Source organism: Alternaria triticimaculans (genome assembly GCF_023758025.1).
Source record: "Alternaria triticimaculans strain BMP 0046 chromosome Unknown scaffold_4, whole genome shotgun sequence".
Lineage (NCBI taxonomy): Eukaryota > Fungi > Ascomycota > Dothideomycetes > Pleosporales > Pleosporaceae > Alternaria > Alternaria triticimaculans.
The window spans coordinates 1,471,155-1,496,918 of record NW_026055961.1 but is presented as its reverse complement, the minus strand read 5'-3'; the positions used below and the strand labels follow the sequence as shown (position 1 = coordinate 1,496,918).

The 25,764-nt window shown below is 53.2% G+C and overlaps 10 protein-coding genes across 10 annotated transcripts; 5 read left to right on the top strand and 5 right to left on the bottom strand.

Moving 5' to 3' along the window:
* Positions 1-95: 95 nt before the first annotated feature.
* On the bottom strand, positions 96-2,776 carry J4E78_004073 (uncharacterized protein; the record flags this gene model as incomplete). Its single annotated transcript, XM_049364705.1, has 2 exons — positions 96-1,478; positions 1,538-2,776. 2 exons carry the CDS (start codon positions 2,774-2,776, stop codon positions 96-98), a joined length of 2,622 nt encoding a protein of 873 aa, XP_049223783.1.
* A 544-nt stretch (positions 2,777-3,320) lies between these two features.
* Positions 3,321-4,238, top strand: J4E78_004072 (uncharacterized protein; the record flags this gene model as incomplete). The annotated part of the gene is made up of 1 exon (XM_049364704.1): positions 3,321-4,238. The coding sequence occupies one exon, from the start codon at positions 3,321-3,323 to the stop codon at positions 4,236-4,238; it is 918 nt and encodes a 305-aa protein (XP_049223782.1).
* Positions 4,239-7,362: 3,124 nt separating this feature from the next.
* J4E78_004071 (uncharacterized protein) lies at positions 7,363-8,520 on the top strand (the record flags this gene model as incomplete). The annotated part of the gene is made up of 2 exons (XM_049364703.1): positions 7,363-7,460; positions 7,509-8,520. The coding sequence occupies 2 exons, from the start codon at positions 7,363-7,365 to the stop codon at positions 8,518-8,520; spliced, it is 1,110 nt and encodes a 369-aa protein (XP_049223781.1).
* Positions 8,521-9,437: 917 nt separating this feature from the next.
* J4E78_004070 (uncharacterized protein) lies at positions 9,438-11,242 on the top strand (the record flags this gene model as incomplete). The annotated part of the gene is made up of 2 exons (XM_049364702.1): positions 9,438-11,100; positions 11,157-11,242. The coding sequence occupies 2 exons, from the start codon at positions 9,438-9,440 to the stop codon at positions 11,240-11,242; spliced, it is 1,749 nt and encodes a 582-aa protein (XP_049223780.1).
* A 380-nt stretch (positions 11,243-11,622) lies between these two features.
* On the bottom strand, positions 11,623-14,804 carry J4E78_004069 (uncharacterized protein; the record flags this gene model as incomplete). Its single annotated transcript, XM_049364701.1, has 10 exons — positions 11,623-11,714; positions 11,785-12,232; positions 12,289-12,324; positions 12,370-12,858; positions 12,948-13,241; positions 13,293-13,377; positions 13,513-14,014; positions 14,064-14,208; positions 14,272-14,570; positions 14,801-14,804. 10 exons carry the CDS (start codon positions 14,802-14,804, stop codon positions 11,623-11,625), a joined length of 2,394 nt encoding a protein of 797 aa, XP_049223779.1.
* A 1,125-nt stretch (positions 14,805-15,929) lies between these two features.
* J4E78_004068 (uncharacterized protein) lies at positions 15,930-18,066 on the bottom strand (the record flags this gene model as incomplete). The annotated part of the gene is made up of 2 exons (XM_049364700.1): positions 15,930-17,892; positions 17,948-18,066. The coding sequence occupies 2 exons, from the start codon at positions 18,064-18,066 to the stop codon at positions 15,930-15,932; spliced, it is 2,082 nt and encodes a 693-aa protein (XP_049223778.1).
* A 490-nt stretch (positions 18,067-18,556) lies between these two features.
* On the bottom strand, positions 18,557-19,331 carry J4E78_004067 (uncharacterized protein; the record flags this gene model as incomplete). The annotated part of the gene is made up of 3 exons (XM_049364699.1): positions 18,557-18,639; positions 18,694-19,129; positions 19,239-19,331. 3 exons carry the CDS (start codon positions 19,329-19,331, stop codon positions 18,557-18,559), a joined length of 612 nt encoding a protein of 203 aa, XP_049223777.1.
* Positions 19,332-19,447: 116 nt separating this feature from the next.
* J4E78_004066 (uncharacterized protein) lies at positions 19,448-21,148 on the bottom strand (the record flags this gene model as incomplete). Its single annotated transcript, XM_049364698.1, has 1 exon — positions 19,448-21,148. One exon carries the CDS (start codon positions 21,146-21,148, stop codon positions 19,448-19,450), a length of 1,701 nt encoding a protein of 566 aa, XP_049223776.1.
* A 903-nt stretch (positions 21,149-22,051) lies between these two features.
* Positions 22,052-23,047, top strand: J4E78_004065 (uncharacterized protein; the record flags this gene model as incomplete). Its single annotated transcript, XM_049364697.1, has 1 exon — positions 22,052-23,047. One exon carries the CDS (start codon positions 22,052-22,054, stop codon positions 23,045-23,047), a length of 996 nt encoding a protein of 331 aa, XP_049223775.1.
* Positions 23,048-23,398: 351 nt separating this feature from the next.
* On the top strand, positions 23,399-25,044 carry CBF5 (centromere/microtubule-binding protein cbf5; the record flags this gene model as incomplete). Its single annotated transcript, XM_049364696.1, has 4 exons — positions 23,399-23,507; positions 23,560-23,716; positions 23,773-24,631; positions 24,679-25,044. 4 exons carry the CDS (start codon positions 23,399-23,401, stop codon positions 25,042-25,044), a joined length of 1,491 nt encoding a protein of 496 aa, XP_049223774.1.
* Positions 25,045-25,764: the final 720 nt, after the last annotated feature.

Sequence of the window (25,764 nt, the reverse complement as noted above, 5' to 3'; positions counted from 1 at the left end):
TACATCCTTCGTAAATATATGTTTACATATAAGCGTTGCCAAAGACAACCTAAAATACATAGACTACATTACACATCGTCCCAAAAGCCCCATCTCTACTTCAACGACGCCTTCCCCTCCCAGGTTCCCACCGCCTTACTAAATAACTCCTTACACGGAACCCTCGAACCCAACCTCGCACACAGCAAGAACGCGCCCGAAAGTTTCCTATGTAGCGAATACGTCTCTTCCGGTGGCGGCGCAAGCCTCTCTTTGACCATCACGGGGATCAAGCCGCGCACTCTATCCGTAATCGTTTGGTCTCTGAAATCGTATATCTCGGGCCCACTGCCGCTGAAAGGCTCGGCAAGCGTGAGCACACTCTGGATATGCGCGTCGAGCATGGCGGGGCTCTCGTTGCCGGTGAGGTAGCCGAGTTCGACGGAGAGGTCGCGGAGAGAGGCGCGGTCGCCTTTGGAGGCTGCGATCAGGATTTTGATGTAGGGTTCGACGAACTTGTCGGGGTAATCTCGCGAAGCACCGAAGTCTAGCAGTTCGATCTTCTGGGCGGAGGCGTTGTAGAGGAAGTTTGTCCAGTTGGGGTCGGTTTGCATGAACTTGAACTCTACAATTTCGCGGAGACAGAGACGGAGGATTTGCGTGCCGATCCAGTCGCGTTGCTCCTGGGTTAGGGTCTTGAGTTTGGTTACGCCGACACCGTGCATGAGCTCTGCGGTCAGGACGGTGGGGCCACAGGCTTCGGGGAAGACTTTAGGGACGGTGAAGACATCAGTGTCGTCTTGAAGGAGGTTGCGGAACCGAGTCTGGCATTCGGCTTCGCGTGTGTAATCGCATTCCCAGCCCAATTCTGTTCGGGCGTTGGCGATGGTCTTGTCTAGGTACAAACCCTTTGGCAGGAGACGCGATGCGGTTAGGAGGATGGAAAGGTTGCTAAGGTCGGAGTCGATGGAGTTGGCAACGCCAGGGTATTGGACCTTCACAGCTACTGCCTGGCCATTAGACTTGAGTACTGCTTTGTGTACCTGTCCAATCGATGCCGCCGCAATGGGTACATCTTCGAACGATTCGAAAAGATCGCGCCAATTGTCCCCAAGGTTGCTGCTCAAGACTTTGTTCCGTTGTGAGGCCGGCATGTAGTCTGCGCTATCCTGCACCCGTTGCAAGACATCATGGATCGCTGGTGGCAGCATCTTGATGTCTTGGAAGCTGATCATTTGCCCAAGCTTGAGAGCGGCACCTCGCATGCGGGAGAGCTTTGCGACCAGTATTTCCATGTTCCCAGGGCTCAGCATCAGCGAGCCACCAGTTGACGCAGCACTGCCGGTCGCTCGTCGAAGACCTTCACCGACAGCTCCGAGTGCCATGCTTGTGCCTAAACCAGCGTACTGCCATATGCGACCGAACCGTGACGAAGGGACTCTCGACTCTCGCAGCGCGTATGATGACTTCTCTGGCTGAGTCGCTACCTCATTTGGTGACTATTGTACAACTGTCAGCAAATCAGCAGGCTTCAGGCTAGTAGGTGGATTTGACATACTTCAGAAGCAGCCGCATTTGACTGCACGTCCTGGGCAAGTTGAGATGCCAGATCTTCCATCTCCTTTGAGGAACTCGCGGATTGTGCTCCCTGAACCGGTTTTGACTGCGTCGAAGGTGGACTTTGTTGCTGTACCGAGGGCAAAGGTCTATCATCAAGTGGATGCGTGCCGCCGGTCTTTCCTACGGGTCTGTCATCCAACGGATGTCTACCACTGGTCTTCCGCTCTGCATATTCCTTTCTCGAGAAAGGATCGCTTCCTAGCATCCTAGCAACTTTTCTCGAGTGGAAGACATCCGTGTTGATACCTTCTGGTAGGTCTTCCTCCACTTGCCCCTGCGCCGGCTTGGGTACATTGTAGAATACATCCTGATTCATTTGCTTGTCCGACACGTGTTCGTCGCTTTGCTGTTTTGTCCCTGAATTCCGAGGTATCTGTGATTGAGGTTGTGACGAGGCTGTTGGTTGCGATTCGACCGATCGCGTGTAGAAGACGTCTCTGTCATGACCCTTCTGCAGCTTCTCTGCCTGTGGAGATATCGGCGTCTGTTGAGGATCGTTCGCGTGTGCGGGGATCGTTTCAGCGGTTTGTGTAGAGGCGCCCCTGGGGTTGCCGGGCAGCGGTATTGTGGTCTTTGTAGACTCTACCGGTTTGATGCCATCGTCCTGGTGACGAACTTGTTCACCCTGGTCCTCAGCCAGAGGTTCCTTCGGCGCCTCATGTACTGGCCTCTCGGAGAACACATCCTTGCCCTTTTCCTCTTGTTCGAGTGTCAACCCTTGGCTTGGTATGGTGCCGTCTGGTAGCGGGGATCTGGGGGCCTTCTTCTGCTCGACCTCCAATTCTTCTGTGGGCGGAGGCGCCTGAGAGCTGTTTTGACCTGATCGATCGTAGTGATGATCCTGCTCTACACCCTCTCTAGTACCCTCCACGGGTGTATTTCTCCTCACTGTGTCTCTTCTAGGTATATCCGCCTGCTGTGTCCATTGTGTGTTCGTCGCCCGCTCGGCTGCGGCTTTTGCGTACGAGGGAGCTTCTTCGCTGAAGCGTTGTGAGAGGGCGATGGCAGCGGCTGCCGTGAGGGTGACGCGGTCCGTTTGGTTCTTGACGGCTTTGGCTAGCGACGAGGTTTTGTTGTAAGCGTCCCACTGATTAGAGCGAAGCGCGACGTGCTTCTGTGCGACATATTTGGAGGCATTGAATAGCTTGGCGGCATCGACAAGCCGTCTACCTGCCATTTCGATCGGATGAAAGGGCTACCGGGAGGCGCGACACATGACGAGGGGTGCTGTAGCTTTGCGTAAGCTGCGGAGGCTCTCGTGAGGCCATCGAAAGTTATGCGCGTCATAGCCGGATGGGGTTAGGCTGAAGTGTGGAAATGGCGCGATTGGCTGGCCATCATAGCCGACAAGGGTCTTGATCGTCTAGTGGGGCAGCCAGCTGCATCTATACCCTCAACAGCGCGACATTTGATTTACTGTACTCTCCATATCCGTCGCCGCATTCGGTCCCATTTTACTTTTGGTAACCAATCAGACTTCGTAGCCATCTGTCACGACAAATCAACCAGTGCTTGGTGCCTGAGTAGCGTCAGTCGGTACTTCCCAGCCGCACGGGAAGATAGCAACTATTCGGCCTATCAGTCTCGACTGATTCAGGCACAAGATACAACTGTTCTCTTAGCAGCCTTCCGAAAACCCCAGACAGCCTCACAATTCCACGCCGAAGTCCTGGACGTAACCAGAATCCGTTCATTCAAACAAACCCAAGAGAGTTGCAAACATGAAAGTCGCCTGTCTCCAATTCGCCCCAGAAGTCGGGCGCGTCCCAGAAAACATCCAAAGAGCAGAACGCATCCTCCAGTCCACCGCAATCCCTCACGACCTAGCCTGGCTCGTCCTCCCCGAACTCGCCTTCTCTGGGTACAACTTCCAATCACTGGAGGAGATCCAACCCTTCCTCGAGCCTACCACATCCGGCATTTCAACCCAATGGGCACAGAAAGTAGCAAAACACTACAACTGCCACGTCACAGTTGGTTACCCAGAAATCACCACCCCAGCCACCAATCCCGCGGACAGTCAAACGCAGTACAACTCCACCGTCACTGTATCGCCAGATGGAGAAATACTAAACAACTATCGGAAATCCTTCCTGTACTACACAGACGAGACATGGGCATCTGAAGGGCCCGGTTCAAAGTCGCATAAACTATCCAATCCCTCATCGCCAGATTCTCCCTTCTATGCCGGCCAACTCGGTACTCTGGGAAAGGTTACCATGGGGATATGTATGGATATAAATCCTTACAAGTTCGTCTCTCCATGGGCCGATTACGAGTTCTCTACTCTCGCTCTAACATCGCAATCTCCGATTGTTTGCATAAGCATGGCTTGGCTGTGCCACCTTACGCCTACGGAACTTGTACAGGAGCCATCGCAGCCGGATATAGCGACGGTAGCGTACTGGGTTGAGCGCTTCCAACCGCTTGTTGAGGCCAAGGGGGATAAACCCGTCTATATCATCATGGCGAATCGGTGTGGGATGGAGAAGGGCGTCTGCTATGCAGGCAGCAGTACGGTGATAAAGATCGAGAAGGGTGTTGTCAGTCTCTATGAGACAGCGGGCAAGAGCGAGGAGACTTGTTTGATCGTGGATCTGACCCAGCGACCAAAGTTCCAGGTGAGGAGTGGGAGGTGATGGGTCAGAGAACGTCAACATGAGGGCTTTACCTTATACGGGGAAACCCCTAAACACCCCGGAGCCTACAGATCTTCTGATCCGTTGGTTCCTATCATGGTGTAGCCTGTAGATCTGTTTGGGGGTTTCCTTGTCTGAGGTGGTTTGCTTTCTGAGGCATGTTCGCTAATGTGGCCATCCGTAGGCCGATCGGACGTACGACAAAGACCGCCTTGGGCTGATCTTGAGACGCCTACCGTTGCAGCGGCAGCGGCGATTGTTGCCAGCCCCTCCAAAGAAACCTTACGCGCGGAGGTCGTCGTCGTAGAACGGTTTCTCCAAGAAGTCATCTCAATCAATGAGAAGACTAAGAACCCTGGAGCCTACATGGACGCCGGAGTTCTCAATTTGCCTGTGTTATCCTCGTGTAGTCTGTAGACCTGTCGGGTCTTTCCTTGTGTGAGGTGGTGTTATCGAAAGGCAAGGCAATAGGGCTAAATCAATATCGCGGGGGTCATCGCGGAATACAGTCAATGCAGTGTAGTCAACATCCTTCACAAGAGCGCCGTACATGTGTAGTCTTCTCAGGCCAGATGTGACAATGAGGCTGAAATGGAGTTTAGTGCCAACCCGCGTTGGGAGTGCGAGTGTCCAGTCCACAACAAAAGCGACGCTCGTCACGTATGACGCATCTGGGATCATATTGCGCGCAGTACATCACGATCATCAGCACACCAGAAGTCATTTGTTGTGACCCAGCAAGTGTTTCCATTTAGCACTGCTCAGATCTAAACCATCATGAATCGATTCCTTTCATTCCCATTTACAGACCCAAAGCGCCATGAATGAGAGGTAGGTAGGTATCCGGTAACGTGAAAAGAACACCACCCATAGCATCCCTCGTTTGCAGACGTGCTTCGCTTAGAAGACTGGTCGCTCGCTTCCCGCCATGTGCGAAATTCCCAATGTAGTCGCTCGTTTCGTGTGAGGTAGGTTGTCGGCGCAGTAACAAGGAGTAGTTGGGAATCGAGAATCGAGTGAGGGATGGTTCGTCGGGGGCGATACGCTTAGATACCGAGACGAGTCTTGCGCCAGTGTCGGCGCTTGGCGTTGTACCTGTGGGCGGAATGTCAGTCTCGTGCTCTCATCATCATATTCTCGTGTCCTCGTAGTCTCTAGTGACGGAGATCGGAAGCGGCGAGAGCGTGCGGATCGTGGGTAGAGCGTACCTGATGGTGTTGCCGGTCCTCAGGCGAATCCACTGGGGGATGGGGCGGTTCTGCTTCTGCGCCTTTGCAAGCTTCTGCTTGGTGCGGAAGGACTTTTGGGACTGCGAAAGTGTCAGTTAGTTGCCCTGCAGTGCGTCGCAACCGCGGGCGGTGATATCATACCGGCATCTTGACTGCTTGTTGTGAGTAGTCGGATGTCGAAAGGTGTTGTCGATGTCGGAAAAAAGCCAGGAATATTGATCGATGTTGGTGCGCTTGGCGGGCGGCAAGCAGAAACGGCTAGACTGTGTTGGGCGCGCTAGCGGGGCTTTAGCGTCATTGCCGTCTCAAACGCGCAGGTGCGCTGACCTGCAACATTGACATTTCGCTGCTCCAGATCCTCGAAGTGCGCAAAAGGGCTGAAGCCTCAAGCGAAATATCTAGTCTTGTATCAAGAACAGTTTCCTGCGCTGTGCTTCGCGGGGTGTGACTGACTTCGTAGTTCGGCTCTGCGGCGTGACCGCGCTGAACCAACACGCATAGCCAACATTGCGCAAAATCGCAGAGCGCCATACCGGACTGTATCATGGCATCTGATGCATCCTTTGGCCTATCAGCCAAGTTCTGATTAGTAGAGACGGTTTAGCATCCAATTATGCGACTCTACTACAGTTGACCACGCCTCCCCCGCTTTTCACATAACTTCTCAGGGAAACCTTGGAAGGAATGATGCACTAAGACGGTTCTCCTAAGAGTCGGTATTGTATCTGCTATTATTACTGATTTTATCAATGCGACAACTACCTCACAAGTCAATCTCAGCAAATGATATCTAGCAGTCAGGCGTTCAATCACAATATTCGCTTCTACCTCATAAACTTGGTCGCATAACCGTATCGCAAATATGGAACCGAAAGATTCCAAAGGTACGAGAGCTGCCCATAGTTACCGTATACTTCCAGACGATGTCGTTAAGAGAGAGTAGAGAATGCAGCATTACAAGACACCCATGCAACAGCAGCTGCCACCCTACTTAAACTTCCAAACCAAAACACCGCCTCGGAATCTGCTTCTCGTCCTCCCCAAACAACAGCCACTCGTCGCCTCCGCGCGGTCAAAGCACACCTTGCCCCTCCTAAACGCTATGCAGTCTACGCAAAAGACCCTAAGAACATAGCCCAAGTGGCCGCCACGCGAGCGTGGCTCGACACCCTCGTGTACGACACATTCGCGATACGAGAATACTACAGCTGGTATTGGGGTGATGAGGGTATACCGAAAGAAGAGATCGAAAAGGCCGATGCTGAAGGTAGATTGGAGCAATGGTTTGATGAGGCTGAGGTTGTATCTATGTGGTCGGGGTGTATGCTCGACGAGGAAGGGGCGAGGTTGGTGGCGGAGAAGACAGAGTGGATTTCAGTGATTGACGGGAGAAGGTATCACATCTCTGATATGTGCTGATGTGGAATGAGGTCTTCAAGAGGAGAATTTGTTGACACAAATACTATGGCAAGGTGGAATATACATGCTTGTTTCAACATATCACTGCATTATTCCAATGTATGTGGAAGAGGAGCTCTATGTTTCTAACATGGTCGGTGAATTCCATCACTCTTTATTTCCGGAAAGCCTAGAACAAGAATGCTCTTGCGCCATAGTCCGCGTATGGTGTCCATGAAGCATCGAATAGTAAAGAGGACCAGGTATTGGACTACTTCATGAGGACGTAGCAAACGACGAATTCCAATTGTGACAGATGAGCATGAGCCACTGCCCGATGAAAGCTCGGTCGTCTCGTGTCGCGCAGTGATTCATGAACTTTCTGGGGAAAACATTGAGGGTGCTGTTCTAGGAGCATTACGGTGAATTCACCTACTAGCGTGGCGCTATGGCATAGGCAACTTTCTAGTCGCTCTTTTTACAGTCACCTCCACCTAATGGCATTCTATCTCACATCCAAGACAACTCGTTTCGACTCTGGATCACACAGTGGCGCTCGGTCACAGTTTGTCGCCGCAATGGCCCTGAATTTCTTGTAAGCCAATCGACATGATATCTACAACAAGTTTAACAAGTATGACAGAACCATGGATCTCGACACAGTCACCGTCCGCGTCGGCGAAGCAGACACAGCAGTTGATATCACCGTCTACCGCGATGTTTTGTCGGCAGTCTCACCGTACTTTCGCAGTGCTTTCGAGGGTCCCTTCGTGGAGACTACCGATCGCTCCATATCCCTGACGGACGTCACCGAGCAGACTTTCCGCATGTTTCTACAATGGGCACATACCCAAAAAGATCAGCGGTCAAGTGGCGCTACGGTTCCTTCACCTGCGATACTTCTGCAAAAGTCCACAACACAGCATGCGCACGAAGCTGCCACCGGTCTTGCAGAGCTGCAGCTCCCACATCGTGCGAGAAACGGCCCAGATGCGGAGACTCAAACACACGCTACACGAGCAATCGACGAGTCGGCCGGCCGTCACAGTCCAGAAGTTCTTGAAGAGGCGAAGAGGCTCTGCTTCTACAACCCGGAATGGCTTGACAATTACCTTTTGTTGCTACTGTCTTTCCTGCGTCTCTACATCTTCGCCGATAAGTACGACGTTCCCCAGTTACGAGACGACGTGTTGACTGCCTTAATCGCACAGTCAACTACGTGGAGTTGGTGGCCAGGTCCCCAAAAAAAGTTGATTAAGTTTACTTACGCAAATCTGCCGCCATCTTCCAAGTTCACCCGCTTCTTAGTCTTGTCCACAGCATACACTTGGTTTTGGCGACCTGAGGACTGTAGTGCTACCAAATTGCGTGCCTTGAAAGAGGCGAACGAGGACCTTGCTTTCGACGTTGCTGTTGTGCAGATCCAGAGGCTCAAGGATGAAAAGTCGTCAAAGGATATGCCCTCACGGCTGAAGGACGCTCTGCCCAATTCTTGCGCCTTGCACGATCACCTCCATAATGCGGAGATGTGTCGAGAGCGCATTTACAACCAGCCACACATCTTCACTGGGCTCATCGAAATGTGTGCACAAGACGCCTTGAGGATGGCGAAGGAACCCGACGAGACATATACTTCATACAAGGAAAGATCCTGAACAAGTGAGCTGCCGTCTACCTTGGTTTAGAAACCTAAGTTAACAAGATTCCAGGGCAAGGCAATTTTCTAGGAGGCAGATGTTCAACTTTTTCTTTGCATGTGGTGAATAGGTGGGGAAGGCATCCTGGGGTATACACTAGAGCCGATGAATGACCAAGACATTCGTGTCAAGGGTTCAAATTTTGGCGCCGACCTCTGAAGATGATAGACAGCCAAGACAGGAGTTTGAGACCTGGAACGGCGCTACTGTACCGGCGTGGGGATGAGTACATTACTTGAGACTGCCGGTCAGTGTGGGTCCCCGCCAAAAAATGGGCACAGAACGGCCAGAAGGCTCAACTTCATGAAGTCGGGTCCCAACGGGAGATTCCAGAGGACAAGCGAATGAAAGTAATGTTGCAGAGGGGCTCAATGTGACTGCGTGAAACATAAGACACGAAACTATAGTCGAAATCTTGCAGCGATGTCTCGGCTGTTCGACCCCAGATTGCTAGTGCGGCGCTATGGCCACAGCTAAAGTGGATGCAGGCGCAAGGATTCTGGGCCTCAGAAATGTCGATCCCGTCTCCGAACCAGGACCCTCTTGTTTCGGCGAACCTACTCGTCGCATTCGCGCACGCGTCGGCGGTACCACGGTTGGTCATGTCTCTTGGGCGTTGACACCGGCTGAAGTGCTTCACGGCATCTTCTTTTTAACTCTTCGCATCGCCGCGCTTTTCATCTCAAGTCTGTTTGGCTGGCGCGCGCATTTACCCGTCCAAGTCTTTTCCCGTAGTCCATCGCGGTGCGCGATAGCGATAAGAGAACGACACCAGGTTGGCTCATTGTCTTTGTCGCGTCGACGCGCAGGAACTTGATTCGAAGGAATTGGCCCTCTAATCACGCCTCTCGAGCGACTGCATTCCAATCGCAGCCATGACAGACTATGGCTCCACACCACCGCCCAAGTCGCCCTCTCCGGTGACAGTCCCACGCTCATCGAGCCTCCCGCGCCTGGCCAGCTCCAAGCTCTTCCTCCCGCTGCAGAACGATGCTTCGGCGATATCCACGCGCGGGCACCACCTCCCCTCGCTACTCAACAGCGCACGTCGGCCGTCTACTATACGCAGCAGTGAGCGCCGGGGCAGCGACACAGACGATGAAGACCTGGAGGCATACAGAAACGGGCTCGTGATGCCTTACGACCGCGACTCTGATCGGAGGAGCAGCATAGGCGCGCATGTGCTCAACACGCCGCAGATGAGGAGCCAGCGGCTGATTGGCAACTCCAATCCCCGGTACAAGTGGGAGAAGTACTACAAATCCGAGGAAGAGCTCAAGGGCATGAAGAAGCCGATCCGCGAATACTACGAGCGCAACAACCAGCTCCTGCAGCACTACCTATACATCGACCGTCTACTCGACTCCTCCCTCCCGCACAACCTCATCCAAGAGTACACGAACATGGAATCCGGTGCCGTCAAGATTCCCTCAACCATCCGGGAAGAATCTTCGGCATCGACTTCTCCCCTCGCTGTTACCCCCGCTGGTACAAATGGTACCAACACGCCCGGTTACTATAGTGAGAACGGGCGAAGTGGTTCATCGGGCAGTCTCAACGGCAATGGCGCGCAGAAGCCCATGGTCAAGCGCACACCAAAGAACCTCTACAAAGTCCCCGAAGCAGACGAAAACACGCCTCTTCTCGCACATGACGAGGCCGTAGAAGACGAAGAAGACCTAGAGGTCGCAAACTCCAAGCTGAAGGACTGGGTCCCGGAAGAAGACGAAGACACCGAAAGCCCCATCGTCAAGCTTGCACTATACGTCAACCTCAGCGCAAACACAGCCCTTCTCATCATGAAGATCGTCGTCACAGTCCTCACCTCGTCCCTCTCCGTAGTCGCCAGTTTGGTCGACGCAGCCCTCGACTTCCTCTCCACGGCCATCGTGTGGTTCACATCCTGGATGATCGCACGTCAAGACCGCTACGCCTACCCAGTCGGCCGCCGCCGTCTCGAACCCATCGGCGTACTCATCTTCTCCGTCATCATGATGACCTCCTTCTTCCAAGTCGGCATCGAGGGCATTTCCCGACTCACTGGACCCGACCGCACAATCGTACAATTGACCATCCCCGCAGTGGCCATCATGGCCGCTACAGTCGTCATCAAAGGCCTCTGCTGGCTATGGTGCCGCCTCATCCGCAACTCGTCCGTCCAGGCACTGGCCCAAGACGCCATGACTGATGTCGTCTTCAACACCTTCTCTATCCTCTTTCCGCTCGTGGGTTACTTCGCCAAGATCTGGTGGCTCGACTCGCTCGGCGGTATACTGCTTTCCGCTTATGTTATCATCAACTGGAGTGCTACTTCCGCGGAGCACATTCGCAATCTGACTGGTGCCAGCGCAACGGCGGATGAGCGCAACATCCTTCTCTACATGACAATGCGCTTCGCAAAGTCTATTAAGAGGATTCAGGGTCTGCAGGCTTACCACGCGGGTGACAAGCTGAATGTCGAGGTGGATATTGTGGTTGATGAGAATCTCAGTTTGAGGGATAGCCATGACTTGGGTGAGAGTCTGCAGTATGTACTTGGTAAGTCATCCTTCTTCTCTATCTTTACGTAGACCAGGAAACTGACAGGGTTACAGAGAGTGTGCCGTACGTTGATCGCGCGTTTGTACATATCGATTATACGGATTACAACTTCCCGACACACATGTCGCAGCAGGAGTGAGCGGAAGATGTGCCTGACACCTGAGTTGGCTGTACATATAGCATCGGAGACAAAAGCATCTGGAAATGGAAGACCTGGCTGAGCAATAGAACCATGGTGATACATAGCATGTGCTTGCGAACTCGCCTTCTGTAAAGACTGCGCATCATCGCCTCTTCTCAGGCTCATGTGGTTGCTGTTGGTTTATGGAACTAGAGATATCCGCAACAAAGGACGTCGAAACGAAAACGAGCGTGAAAGAGACACATCAGTCCAAGCGGACGGACCCCAGTCCAAGAAGAGACGGTAGGGAAAAACATAGCCCAGAACTCTACATAGAGACAAAAAGAATGAAACGACAGAAAGAGGTACCCATGTCATTGCCACGACCACACATGCACTCACCACGTGCAACCAACCAGCCGTCTCCGTTTTCTCTTCCTTCCATCCTGCTTGGTCAGACTGTTCTCACACAGCTCATCCGACAGGGGATCTACAACACCACGTCAGCAAAAGATCGAAGCGCACAGTCATCACTTCCCACTCCAGACTCTCGGACTTACCATGGTTTTCGAGATCACCGGCGCAACTAATTTGCTGCTCGCCCTTGAACAGCGCTCCCGGACTCTGCCCATCATTCCTGTAGACAAATTCCTCGCCGAAAAGATTCAGCGTCCACTCTCCCGCCGGCCACGTCGGATGCTCGAATAGATTCTCATCAGTCGTTGCGCCTTGGTCGTCTTGGTGGAAGTCGTTGAGCAGAGAAGTGCACAGGCTGTCGGGTTCTTGGTTGTCGTCGTCGCGACGGTAGAAGAAGTATCGGTTCTGGTATTTGAATTTGCAGCTGTCATGTGGGGGGAAGTCGGGGTTAGAGATGACGCTGGAGCATTCTGGGGTCGTGGTTTGTTCGAGGCCGACGGTGAAGGTGCGCTTTGGTGCTTGAGGGGGTGGGCTGGGCGACTGGTTGTTGGAGACGCTGTCGTGGGCTGCTTTGTCGGCGCCGTTCCAAATCTGTTTGGATTGTCAGCCTCCTTACTAACTTCGGATTGTGTTGCCGTTGTCCTTACCATGTTGACTTGCTTGTCAGGATCTTTGGCACGCTCCTAGCTCGACTCAGGCGTGGTTATCCATCTCTTGATTTCTTTCACTCGGTCGGGTCCTTGCTTGCTCTGGTCCCAGGACTCGTAGTTCATATGTGTAGCAATAATGCCTGCCACCGCCGGTGCAGCGAACGACGTACCCGAATCCTGCGTTGCTGCACCGTCATATTGATCGTGGACGTCGACATCCACTCCAACACCGTAGATAGTCAGCTGTGTGCGCTTCTCTGGATCTTGCTGGGTACCCAGGCCTTGCGAGAAAGGTGCAGCTTTGCCTGCAAGCGTGGCAGCCCCGACGTTGATAATGGGAAAGTCATCTGTCTCCAAGACCTGGGGGAAATGGTCGATGACTTTTCGGCCTTCAGTTTCGGCTTCATTACCCGAAGCGAGCACCACGGGGACCCCGTAACTGAATAACTGCTTTATCCAGCGAATCTGTTGCTTTGCTCTGTAATCGTTCTCTGCTTCTTCTCGTGTGTAGCCCTTGTAACCATTGTCTCCGACGGCGCGTTCTGTGCCGCTGCTCATAACGACAACCTGAAAGTCACGCGACGTTAGTATACTCCATAAGCTTGGTCCAGAACAGTAACCATGCGTCGATGGCGTCAGTTGTTGGTCGCACTTACAGCTTGGAACCCTGGTATTTTCCTGCGCCGTCTGATTACATCTGCAACAATCCTTTCGAACCCGTTGTGAATGTCGTCTCCGCCCGGTTTGACCTGCACCGGCACCAGTGTCGCTCCCTTTGCGGTTCCCCACTGCCCAACGATTTTGGACGCTACTTTCGTTCCGTGGCCTTTAGGGGAATGGTCGTATCGAATGTTGTGCGCAGCATTTTGGCTGGTGAAAGCTCTTGTTTCTACGATACCGCTATTGTCCTGCTCGTTGTCGAATCCCGGAAACACTTTTTCGCCGGTTTCCTGGAGTCGGGTTAGAGCGATGTCACCAACGTATGTGAGGTAAGTCATCACCTTTTTGACATCTACCTGTACTCCATCATCCAAAACATACACATGTACTCCCTCTCCAGCTCTCTTCTCGTAAACGTAGTCTTTGCTGTTTGTAACAGGTTAGTTCCGGCCTTTTTAGGGCTTCAAGTACCGTAGTAGGTACTTACAAGCCGTCCAAATTGCTTCCCCTTGGGTTGACATGTTAGCCCAGTCAAGATACAGCATTCAGACCTTTACTTACTCGTAACAGCTGGCTTGGACCAAGTCCCGTGCTGCACCCTCCTGCTTCTGCCAATCTCCCCATTGAAATTTCCGAGCCTCCAGAGTTCCCGTGGTCTTGACACTCATTCTGGGGACAGCAATCATCTTCACTTCGTGGTATTGACTCGGATCCTCGACATGCTCCACCCATTCCTTCTTGGCCACCACCTCGTCGTACCCTGACTGGTCTAATATAACGCCTCCCCACGCGTAAACTACTTCGTAATTGTCAAGCTCGGCGTCGAGCCTGCCCTCGTCGTACAATCTGTCGAGTTCGTCTTCTGGTATGTCTTCGGGCTCATCCCAGGGAAACCTCTTGTCCTCGCGCATCTTAGACTTGTCCTTGGTCAAACCTTCAAGCCAAACCCGAGTTTCGTTGACTTGGGCCTCGTTCCTGATGTCGGCTGCGTAGACGGTATATGTCTTCGTCGAGAGTGCACGTGCGTTCATGTCCGAAGTGTGTAGATTAGCTGCAATTGCCTCTATCCTGCAGAGGTAAAGGTATGAAGTTAGCATATGTCTCCCATGCACTTTGTACAGCCATGACTTGCCATTCCGTTTTGGCTGCGACCTTCTCGTATCCAGCCTGGTCCAAGACCACGCCTGACCAGCAACGCACCACTTCGTAATTGTCGAACTCCTCTTCTAACCTGCCTTCATCGGCCAGCTTGTCCCACTACAGAGGGAAAATCTGAAGTCAGTATTCATCTCCCATGTGTTTCGTATATCCACAGCTCACCTCTTCTCTGGGGAAATCTTCGTAGGTGTCCCATGTCCATCCCAGCTCGTCACGCATCCTGTCTTTGTCTTTGACAAGGCTCTTGAGCCAAGTGCGCGTCTCATTGACCTGGGCTTCGTTGTGGACGTCGCTTGCCCAGACCGTGTAAACTCGGGTCTCAGACGAAGCATCTTGCTGCATTTCAACGGTGGTAGATCCAAGTGGGACGTCTCTCGGCAAGGAAGTCGCAGCTTGTTGATCGACTGGCGGGTTTACATCCATCTGTGATGCTCCTTCGCTCTTGACTGGCTCCAGGGATTCTGCGGCGTTACGGTTAGCAGATAACATCGACGACGTCAGCCGAGCGAAAAGAAGCACTGCTAAGTGGAGCCTCATGGCTGTGATAAGGAGTTTGAAGAGCGTCAGAGATGACTATGAATCAGCTAAGCAATAGGATGAAGAACGAGACAGCCTCGAACAAAGATCTTGAGGTCCAAACTGGCTCCCGAGTGTATCGCCTTATACCCAACGTCTTTCTCAATATGCATACTCATCTACTGGCGTCTTTGGAGGCACTCAAAATGAGACCGCCCTCTCTGGCACAGAAGCAAGACTGCGTAATCTGATCCAAGTCAAGGGATAACCTCAACCCGAGGCTGAGGGCACAATCACCCAGGTTGATTCAGGCGTCGCATGCCGGGTCGAATTCGTCTTGAGTACAGAAACAATCGTATGATCCGATCCAATTAATGGGCAGAATTCAGCGAGTCCCAAAGCTGTAGTCACCCAAGGTGATGAAGGCGTGACATGCCGGGGCGGCTTTTTCCTGAAGACAAGAACGACTGCCTGATCCGATCCAAGTAAGGTGCAGACTCGAGTTGATCTCCAAGGCGCAGTGACTAAGACTGATGCCGGCATAGTCCGACAATGTGGGTTGATCTGAGCGCAGGCGTAATATGATCCAAGCAAGGCGCAGACTCGACTCAACCCCAGAGACACAGTGACTCAAGCTGACAGCGGCGTAGCACCTCTCGGTGCGCAACCACAATCCAGCCCCCCACCGCGACGAAGATTGTAGCAGACAAATGCACCTCCGGAAAACGACAAAAGAAAGACGTACCATTCCGTTTCTTCTCCATCTTCACGTCCAATGATAATGCCAATCGATATGTAAGCGCAACTCACTCCGATGCGTACTCTGCAGAAATCGACGATCTCGTTGTCGAAGAGGAAGACGGAAGATCCAGGTTGTGGAATGGGGCGGTTGCAGGAAGCAGGAAGAAACACCATTTCGAAACGCTATTGGAAGTGAGTGCCCAGGTGACACGGCATGCATCATGTGATATTCAGATTAGCAGTCGCGTTCGCGAACCGACGTCATCTGACAGCGGGGCACAGTCCTGGAAGGCAGCAGCGACCCCGACGTTCGGTTGACTGCAAGTTTAGATTTCCACGCAAGAGAGGATGCGCATTTGACTCAGAATTGGACCTGATCTGGTTCGGAATGGTTGTTGGGGTTGTACCTCGGTATGCGGGATGATTGCGATTGACTTGGTAGACCGTCTGTTGACCATCACCATTTGAAACAAGTTTGAAGACTTAGCTATCGCATCTGAGGATTCCAACGCCACCCAATGCCATATATTACAAACCTACACTCCACCACAGCCACCTACCCATCACAACCCCTCAACACTAATCCCCTGCGCCACACCCCTATACTTCTCCTTCCTCGCCTCAATCTCCTCCTTCATCCTCGCCTGCCTCTCTTCTTTACCCACCCCCCTCACGAACTGCAACAACCTCAACGCACCCGTCGGCGTAACACCCTCAACGCGTCTCGCCATGCCCACGCTCTCCGGCCGCGCTACCTCCAACGCCCTCTTCTCCTCGAAGCTAAGCCCAAAGATGGATTCGTAGTCAAGGTCAACTGGTAACTTGAGGTTCTCGTCTTTCAGCCACCGGGCTTGTGTGGCGGTTTGGGAAGCGACGTAGGGGGCGTAGGTGGCTTCGATGTGAACGCGGTCTTGGATGCGTTGTGAGAAGCCTCTGATTTCAGGAAGGAAGGTGGTGAGATTTGAGGGGGTGGTGTTGGGGAGGCGGAGGAGGTCGTATGCGGAACGTTTTGTGCTGTCGTTTCTTACGGGGAAGCCTGCTTTGTTCCAGTCTGTCCAGCCCATGGTTTTGGATTGGAGAACTTGGGCTAGAGTGGCTATTTGTTCGGCTTCGTCTTCGAAGGCTTTCCATCGTAGATCGCTAACTACGCCGGCGGCCCGGCCCATGGCGGTGAGACGCGTGTCGGCGTTATCTGCGCGGGCGGACATGCGGTATTCGGAGCGGGATGTGAACATTCGATAGGGTTCTGAGACACCCTTTGTGATGAGGTCGTCGATCATGATGCCGATGTATCCATCCGCTCTCGTCAAGACCATGGCTTCTTTTCCTAGACTCTTCAAGCCAGCATTAATGCCCGCGATGACACCCTGACCGGCGGCTTCTTCGTAACCAGTTGTTCCGTTGATCTGTCCAGCTAGGAAGAGTCCCGAGATGTTCTTTGTCTCAAGCGTAGAGCGAAGATGCCGTGGGTCTACGTAGTCGTATTCCACACCGTAGCCTGGTTGCAGCATCTTCACGTTCTCAAGCCCCTTGATAGTCTTGAGCATGGTATCTTGTACGTCTGCGGGAACCGTACAGGAGATTCCGTTTGGGTATATTATGTCGCTATCGAAGCCCTCCGGTTCCAGCCAGACAATGTGTGAAGTCTTGTCAGCGAAGCGTATCACTTTCGATTCCAGCGATGGGCAATACCGCGGCCCCTTGACGGTTTCGCGGATGTGTATTGACTTCTCGAGGTTGTTTCGTATTACGTCGTGTGTCGCTTCGTTCGTTCGCGTCTCGTGATTAAGTAATTGGTTCTCGACCTGAACGCGCTCATTCATATAGCTGAAAGGCATGGGCGGGTTATCGCCCTCCTGCGCTTCCAAAACTTTGTAGTCGATCGACTTTCCGTCCAATCGTGGCGGTGTCCCTGTCTTCAACCTTCCCATTGTGAATCCGGCATCCTTCAAACTCTTGCTTAGTCCAAATGTCGCAGCTTCGCCCATGCGCCCGGATGGGAACGACTCAAGACCAATATGTATTTCTCCACCAAGAAACGTGCCAGTCGTGATGACCACATTTCCTGTGGGTATTATCTCCCCACTCTCCAACCTTACACCAGTAATCTTTCCATATTGGCCCTTCGATCCCTCCTCTTGTGTCCTGTCCACGATGATATCCGCCACGCTACCTTCCACAACGCTCAACCCCTTGTATGCCAGCATTTCATCCTTCATATATCTCTTGTACAACGCTCTGTCGATCTGCGCTCTGGGTCCCCACACAGCAGGTCCCTTCTTCCTATTCAGCACCCTGAACTGCACACCCGCCTTATCCACAATGCGACCCACGACACCATCCAGGGCATCAATTTCGCGAAGCATGGTGCCTTTTCCGATACCACCGAAGGAAGGATTACACGAGCAGACACCGAGGTTGTGGACTGAGGGCGTTATGAGGGCCGTTCGGGCGCCGGAGCGGGCTGCTGCTGCGGAGGCTTCGCAGCCTGCGTGACCGCCGCCGATTACGATTACATCGTATGGCCTACATAAGAGTCAGTGTTGGTCAATTCGTGGGGTCTGATAGTAGAGTGGCGTACCGGTCTGCGCCAGACACCGTCGCGAATGTGCGTGGGCGACGACTGAAGCGATTGACCGACCGTACTCGAGGCGCGTGGCCCCAGAGCTGTCGCGCTGGTAACGGCACGACTCTGTGCATTATGTGAAGTGCTGTGTTGGAGTCCGGATGTTGCGCCACAAAAAGTTGGGATGGGCCAACTCGGAGGTCTTCGTTCGCCGCATCACGTCCGTGCGCAAGTGGGTAGTCTGACGAGATGCAATAGGTATACCGAGCTGCTGAACTGATAAATGCATAGTGAGGCTCTTTACTACTAGAAGTTCTCCCACAATCGCGTTGTTAGTAACTGTATGTTCATGTGTCATGAAGAAAAAGGTATCATTCCGTAAAATTCCAAGCCACGCCACTCCTAGAGTAGAGATCTTACAAAGTGAATTGTGAGCCCATAGTCGTACATTTGAATATCGTAAAGAGAAACTCCATAAGAAGATCCTACAGCGCCGCGCAAAGACGTGTCTCGTCGCAACTTCTCCACCCCGCAGCCAACACTTGCAACTCGAGCTGTTGTAGAATCTGCCGCCACGGTACATCATGTTCGAAGCAAGATGGATGAGCAAGCAAAACTGCCCATCTAACCAGAAGCTTCCTGAACAAGACCCTCGTCGTTATTCTCCGTGTCCTCAGTACGAGCACGAGACAAGACATCAAAGTTGCCTGCACAAATAAATTAGCATGACCTCTCTCATCCACCCGCATCCGAAAACATACGTGCAACCAAGCTCAAATTGCTCTTCTTATTGCCCTCGCTGTCAAGGTACGTCTCCATGCGCGCATCCGCATCAACGTAGAGCATCGATCCCTTGGGCACGTTCATCAGGAAATCCTTCTGCGCGCCCTGCACGAAACTCGCAATCCGGAACCAGCTGGTCTTCTTGTCCTCGCCCTTTCCGTAGCTCGTTCCTACTACGTAGCGCACGAGTGTCCTGTCGCCAGAGACGGTGACTTCTTCTGGCGCAACTCCGAGACGGCCGATGACGGTCATGCGCGCGACCTGCGAGGGGCGGGTGGACGAGAAGCTGCGTGCGAAGGTCGAGGTGGGCGCGCGGGCCGCTGCGCGGAAGGTGGAGGAGAACATCGTCGCGGTGGTTTTGGCGCGGAATTGGTGGGTTGCAGAGGGAGTGGCGGTCGAATTGGCGGTTGTGGGCTGGAGGTTGTCGTGATGCGAGGCGAGTGGGGTTGTTTGCGTTTGCTGATGGGGCGCGACGCGGCTACGCTAGTGTAGCCCTGCCTAGGTAGCTTCGAAGGTACTGTACCAAGGTCGGATGATAAGGGGCGCTGACACGTGCGCCCATGGTGCCCAAGTCTTCATCCGCATCTGGTGTCTTAGGAGTTTTACCCGTGATCATTGTATGGATTGATAGGTAGTTTGACTAATCCATAGTCTCTGTGCTATTGGGTATATTTCGCTATGATACAAACATCCCTTGTAGGGATCCCAAGTCGGTATTCAGCCCCGGCTCGGCTACCGCTTTGCCTTCTTCTTCTCCCTCTCGTCCTCCTCACTGTCGTAGTCTTTGTAGATACCAACTGGCTGGGTCTTCTCCCACGCGCCGGTAAAGACAGCCTTCTCTCCCTCTTTCAGCGCATACTTGAGCAGCGCCTCTCTAGGATCCTCGTCCCTCATATCACTGCCTTCAATTTGCTCCATGACGTACTTCTGATCGGGCGTTGACTTGGCAAAAGGTGTTGTGGCTGGGATATGCGGTCTCCGTGGGTCGCGACTCTTACCCGAGGCTGTGAGACCGATGGTGGGATGGCGTACGGAAAACGAGGCTGCATTGCCAGAAGGATCGTGTGCTTCACCAGCCATACCGAGCGGGTCCATGTCTACGGTGAGGGACGGGTCGTCATCGAGGTGCCGCTTCTTGGGTGCCTTGCTGAGGATGGTAAGAGCACCGGCGTTGGACAGCTTGGGGTTGAAGAGGATTGTTGTTTGACCGTTGGCTGAACCTGTGAGGATCTGGTTGAGCCTGGGATGCCAGTTGACCGTTATCAGAGGAGAGCCTGGCGTGACTGGTGTGACCAGCTCCGGGCGAAGTGTGGCTGGGTTGAGGATGTGGAGGTGCCCGGTCTCTGATCCTGTGACTATGCTCTGAGAATTAGGCGCAAACTTGATATTCGATGTGGGATATTGTGAAGACGTTGACGGATGTGATGTGGTGTTAAGAGGCGTCTTGAACTTTCTCGTGTCCCACAACTTGATGGTGTCGTCCCCTCCCCTCGTGATCACCAGCCTGCCATCTGCACTGATATCCAGTCCGCTCGTCCATGTGTCTTTCGCGTGCGCTTCTTTGATCTCTGCTGTCGGCCTGTGGTAGGGTCCTTCACCACCCCACATGACGAGACTTCCGTCTAGTGCTGCTGACACTAGCATACTGCTCCCTCCCTCGGCTGCGGCGCCCCATGCAATGGCCGTCATCCTTGTCATGCCCGCGCTACCAGCAGCTCTTGACTTGTGTACGATGACCTCCTCCTGCTTCATCCTTTTGTTCACGTCCCATATCCGCACTGTACTGTCTGTGCCTGCCGTAGCAAAGCGGTCGCGATTCGTGGGGTGCCATGCGCCGCTTGTGATTTCTGCCGTATGTCCTTTTGTGTTGTGCTTGTCCCTCAGGTACATGTCACCCTTGACAAACTCTGATATAAGCTCTCCATCCCTGCTGAACAGCCTCGCCTGTGATGTTGCAGTAATGCATAGGAATTGGCCTCCAGAGTGTGGGCCAAACACAACCTGGTGTATCGAATGCGACTCTGCGGTTTGCGAGGGTTTGGTAGTGAAAGGATCGACCGTCTTGAAAGCGCGGATAGTGCTCGGGGTAAGTGCGCTAAGGTCGTGCAGCTTGAGTGTGCAGTCATTCCCTCCAGTTACCAGCCGCGTACCGGATGCATCGAGCGCAATCGTTGTGACCGCGCGATCGTGCGTCTTGATGACCAGTTCGTGAGAAACTGGGTATTCGTCCTCTTCATCGCTCATATCGCTATCATCGTCCGAATCCTGTTCGTCGTCCGACCCTTTCTCCTTCTTTGCCTGCTTGCTCTCATCGACCACTGGCCTACGCGCGCGCTCGATTTGCGCCTCGACGTTCACGGAGCCATCCTTCTTTCCAAACTCGCTGGGCAGGTATTGCTTGAGAGCCTGCTCGTCGTCTGCAGAGAATTCCATGATCGTGCTGTGTGGATGGCCCGCTGGTTTGGGCTAGGGTTGGCGTCGACGGTCGGTCGCAAGAAAGTTCGAGGTGGAGGCTGCAGTATGACGCGCCGCGCTAGCACAGGCGACCGAGGTTTCGGGACACCTTCACTCATTACCATCCTTCATGTCTACATCTCACTAATAGCTACAAAACCATAGTCAAAGTCCCTCGCCCTTACCAATGCCCTCCTATCTTACATTGAATCGTGTAGACTTCTCTTCCTCTTCAGCACGTCCGCTCGTCTTACGAACCACAGCCACCGAGCATCCGCGTTCGACGAAGCAATGTGACCATCGAACGACTGGCAATATGCCGGGACGAGTCCAATATGACCGGCAAACACCATGTTCCTCAACTCAAAGTCTCGGTCGCGTGACCTTGTATACTAATCTCACTGCCCGAGCTTTGTCCGGCACCCTCAAACCATCACATCAGCAGCAGCTCAAAAGTGGCGGCATCGTCATGCGCCAAGCAGTCCGCCTTGCTTCAGCCACAGAGTATAGCTTGGACAAGTATTAAATTGTTCGATGCCAAGAGTTCCGCTGCGACTTCAACTGCCAAGTTCCGAGTTGGGATTCTAGATTCCGGTTTGCCGTACGCCTGCACCACTCAGAGCGTCGCAAACTCCGATGGTCCTTGTCCGACGTCATGCACACATCCAGCACCATCAATCCTACTTGGCAACGCCACACGCTCTTGTGCCCTCAGCCTCAACACGTAATTGTGATTCCTCGGAGCCATCGTGTCGCTTGGCAAGCATCTTTCATGTAGCATATAAGTAGCTTGCTACCCCGCCAACTCCGCAGGATGTACCTCATCGAATACATACACCGTTCAATACAGATAACACAGATCCTACGCGAACGATACTTACCATGCCTCACCACCACCCCGGAACCTGGGCCAGCAAGAGCGACATCGACCCCACCAACGTCCCTTGGGCAGTCACAACTCATCTCCTCGCCATCAACCACGAACAATTGCTCCGCGTTACAAGACATCCCTTCCTCGAGCGTGCCGCAAAGGGTACCCTACCAAAGCCTCTGATTGCACAATGGCTCGCAAACGACAGGCAGTACCTTCAAGGTTATCTTGCTACTATCAACCACACCCTCAATCTCCTCCGCAGTACGCACAAATCCACGACTGCACCTGGTGAGGAGCCAGACATTCCCACGCGGTTCATTGGGTGGTTAGAATCTGCTATCAAGAATGGAGAGAGGGAGCTGCGGTTCTTCCAAGAAGTTGCTGAGATCTACAAGATCGATCTTCCTCCCTCACCACTCCAGGAGAACGTTAAATCCGCAGGTCTCCGCCGCTATGAAGCACTGTTCGCCAGTGTTGCTTCCCAACAACCAAACACATTCATGCCGTGGCTCGAAGGTGCCATTTTACTTTGGTCGACCGAGAAGGTATACTACGAGGCCTGGTCCTGGGCCCGCCGACAAGATGCTCAATCTTCTCCTCGGAACTACGACAACGACCAAGACGGCGGTGCGATGCGCAGAGAGTTTATTCCCAACTGGTCAAATCGCGACTTCCTCATGTTCGTTGAGCAGCTTGAGCGCATTGTCAACGAGGGTGTAAGCGACGCTGTTGACCGAGATGATGCAAGATGGGCAGAGGTCAAGAGCAGGATTGATCCTATTTGGAGGGCCCTGTTAGACGCTGAAGAGGAGTTCTGGCCAAATGTACCCAGTGGAGCGGGCAGTCTGGTCGAGCCAGGTGTTAGGCGCGGTGTCGATGGCAAGATGGACGGCACCACGCTGCGCAGTACAGGAGATGACGAGATCTTGAACGAGAGACAGGGCGTCCGCAGTGGAGATATCACCACGTTGCACAGCAACGAGCACGGACAGGTAGTGAACTAGAATCATCAGAGTTGGAAGTAGATTACTGCGCAGAAAGAGCGCATTGTAGTTGCAGGCGGCGTATAATACACACTTGATATTCAATAAATCCATAATAATATCGCAGCGTGTTGTACATCTGACTTGTTTGTAGGTCGCCATAACGAAATCGCTTCTGAACATAGTTGTCTAGCGAACATCTGATGCGTGTTAGACAACGGTCCGACAAAGATCCGGCGTGGTGGTCCAAGCGTTCTTTAGCGCCCAATAGCGTCCAATAGCTTGAGCGGCGCGAAAATACTGTCTGCTGTGAAAAAGTTCGAGAACATCGCATCGCCAATTGCAACACCAACCCTCGACACAATAATCGCCATGGCTCTCGTGCAGACCGACCCCGACGCGTATGTGATCAAGCCAGCGGCGGCTGCGCCTGCCATCGACACGAGCGACTGGCCGCTCCTGCTCAAAAACTACAGCGACCGTATGCTGCAGCTTCCCCATAGCTCCAGAATGCTTTGCTAATGCGCGTACAGTGCTCGTTCGCACATCGCACTACACTCCCATCCCAAATGGATGCACACCGCTGTCGCGAGACCTCAAGTCTTACATTAGCTCCGGTGTCATCAACCTCGACAAGCCTTCCAACCCATCCTCTCACGAAGTCGTGTCATGGATCAAGCGCATGCTGAGGTAGGAAACACTCGTGACTTTTCTTTCCAAGCGCTTTCAGCTAACGCGTGCCAAAGAGTCGAGAAGACTGGTCACAGTGGTACCCTCGACCCCAAGGTCACTGGTTGCCTCATCGTCTGCATTGATCGCGCTACCCGTCTCGTCAAGTCCCAGCAGGGAGCCGGAAAGGAGTATGTCTGCGTCATTCGCATGCACGACAAGCTCCCTGGAGGCGAGGCGCAATTTGCGCGTGCCCTTGAGACGCTCACCGGAGCTCTCTTCCAGCGCCCCCCGCTCATTTCCGCCGTCAAGCGTCAACTCCGTATCCGAACCATCCACGAGAGCAAGCTATACGAGTTTGACAACGAGAGGCAGCTCGGTGTCTTCTGGGTCAGCTGCGAGGCTGGAACCTACATCCGTACTCTTTGCGTGCATCTTGGTCTTTTGCTCGGTGTTGGCGCCCACATGCAGGAGCTCCGCCGTGTCAGGAGTGGAGCTATGGACGAGACCAAGGACTTGGTCACTCTGCACGACGTTCTCGATGCCCAATGGCTACACGACAACAACCGCGACGAGGCTTACCTGCGCAAGGTCATCGCGCCTTTGGAGAGTCTGTTGATGAGCTACAAGCGTATCGTGGTCAAGGACAGCTCTGTCAACGCCATCTGCTACGGTGCTAAGCTCATGCTTCCCGGTCTCCTGCGATTCGAGAAGGGCATTGAGATCCATGAGGAGATTGTCCTCATGACCACCAAGGGTGAGGCTATCGCGCTCGCTTACGCGCAAATGTCGGCTGTCGAGATGTCATCGTGCGACCACGGTGTTGTTGCGAAGATCAAGCGTGTCATCATGGAGCGCGACCTTTACCCCAGGAGGTGGGGCATGGGCCCAGTTGCCACCGAGAAGAAGAAGATGAAGGAGGCTGGCACTCTTGACGTAGGTGATCAACTTCAGATTTGCGAGTGCTATACTGACATGCTCAGAAATTCGGCCGCCCCAACGACAAGACTCCTTCCAAGTGGAACGCTGAGTACAAGGACTTCAACAGGAACGACGTCGACGGCGCCTCTGCTCCCCTTGCCCAGACAACTTCGACCTCTGAGGTCCTCGCCGCTCCTGCCATCCCAGCGACGGGTCTTACCGGTACTGAAGAGGCCGAGGCGGAAGCTGAGACCGACAAGAAGAGCAAGAAGCGCAAGAGCCGCGGTGACGGTGACGACGAGGCTGATGAGGACAAGGCCGAGCGCAAGCGCAAGAAGAAGGAAGAGAAGGCTGCGAAGAAGGCCGAGAAGGCCGCCAAGAAGGACAAGAAGAAGAGCAAGGGTGATTCTGACAGCGACTCCGACTAAACGATCAGTTATGAACGATGGACGTCCGAACCAAAAAGCGACAGCGCGCATCGCTGTTGCCTGTACAAGCGCTGTACACCAGAACCGTGTACATGTCATAGTTACTACTACTCTATCCTTGGATACCAGCTTCTTTAATGTAGCATACCGGAAAAATGGCGTTAGGGATCATGGGCATGCTGGCGTTTTATGGCGCGTCGAAGCTTTCTGCGACAAAGGTGGTCGATTGCGTGTTGAAGTGCGACATAGCGTATCGCTAGACATGTTCAATTCACTGTTTAAATTTCACATTCCTGATCTTTTCAAGTGGCTGTCATTGATGCGCAGTGTGTTTCTCGTAAGCTGCACTTATGACTTCTGTGAGCCATTGACACCAGTCTGAGACTTGGCACATAGACATGATTGTTCACGCCGACAGGTCAAGGCAGGGTAATAGGGTTGCGAAGCCTATGTTGATATGTCTTGCATCTGAATTAAAAATGTGTTCAGGTAGTTGCTGGCTAGCCAGTGGATTCGAAGAACTTCGGCGGCGTGCTTGAGCTGGCGCTGGATCATTGCATCGTGGAGTAGCTACTGGAAAACGTCCTCAAGCTGTCAGTTGAGAAAGGAGGCTCGCAACGCAATGACGCGTTCGGCATATCCGGAACCGTAAATCATACAAATTTAACGCACAGCGACCTCATTTCAGCTGCGAGGCTTCACGTGTTGAAGTGAAGCTTC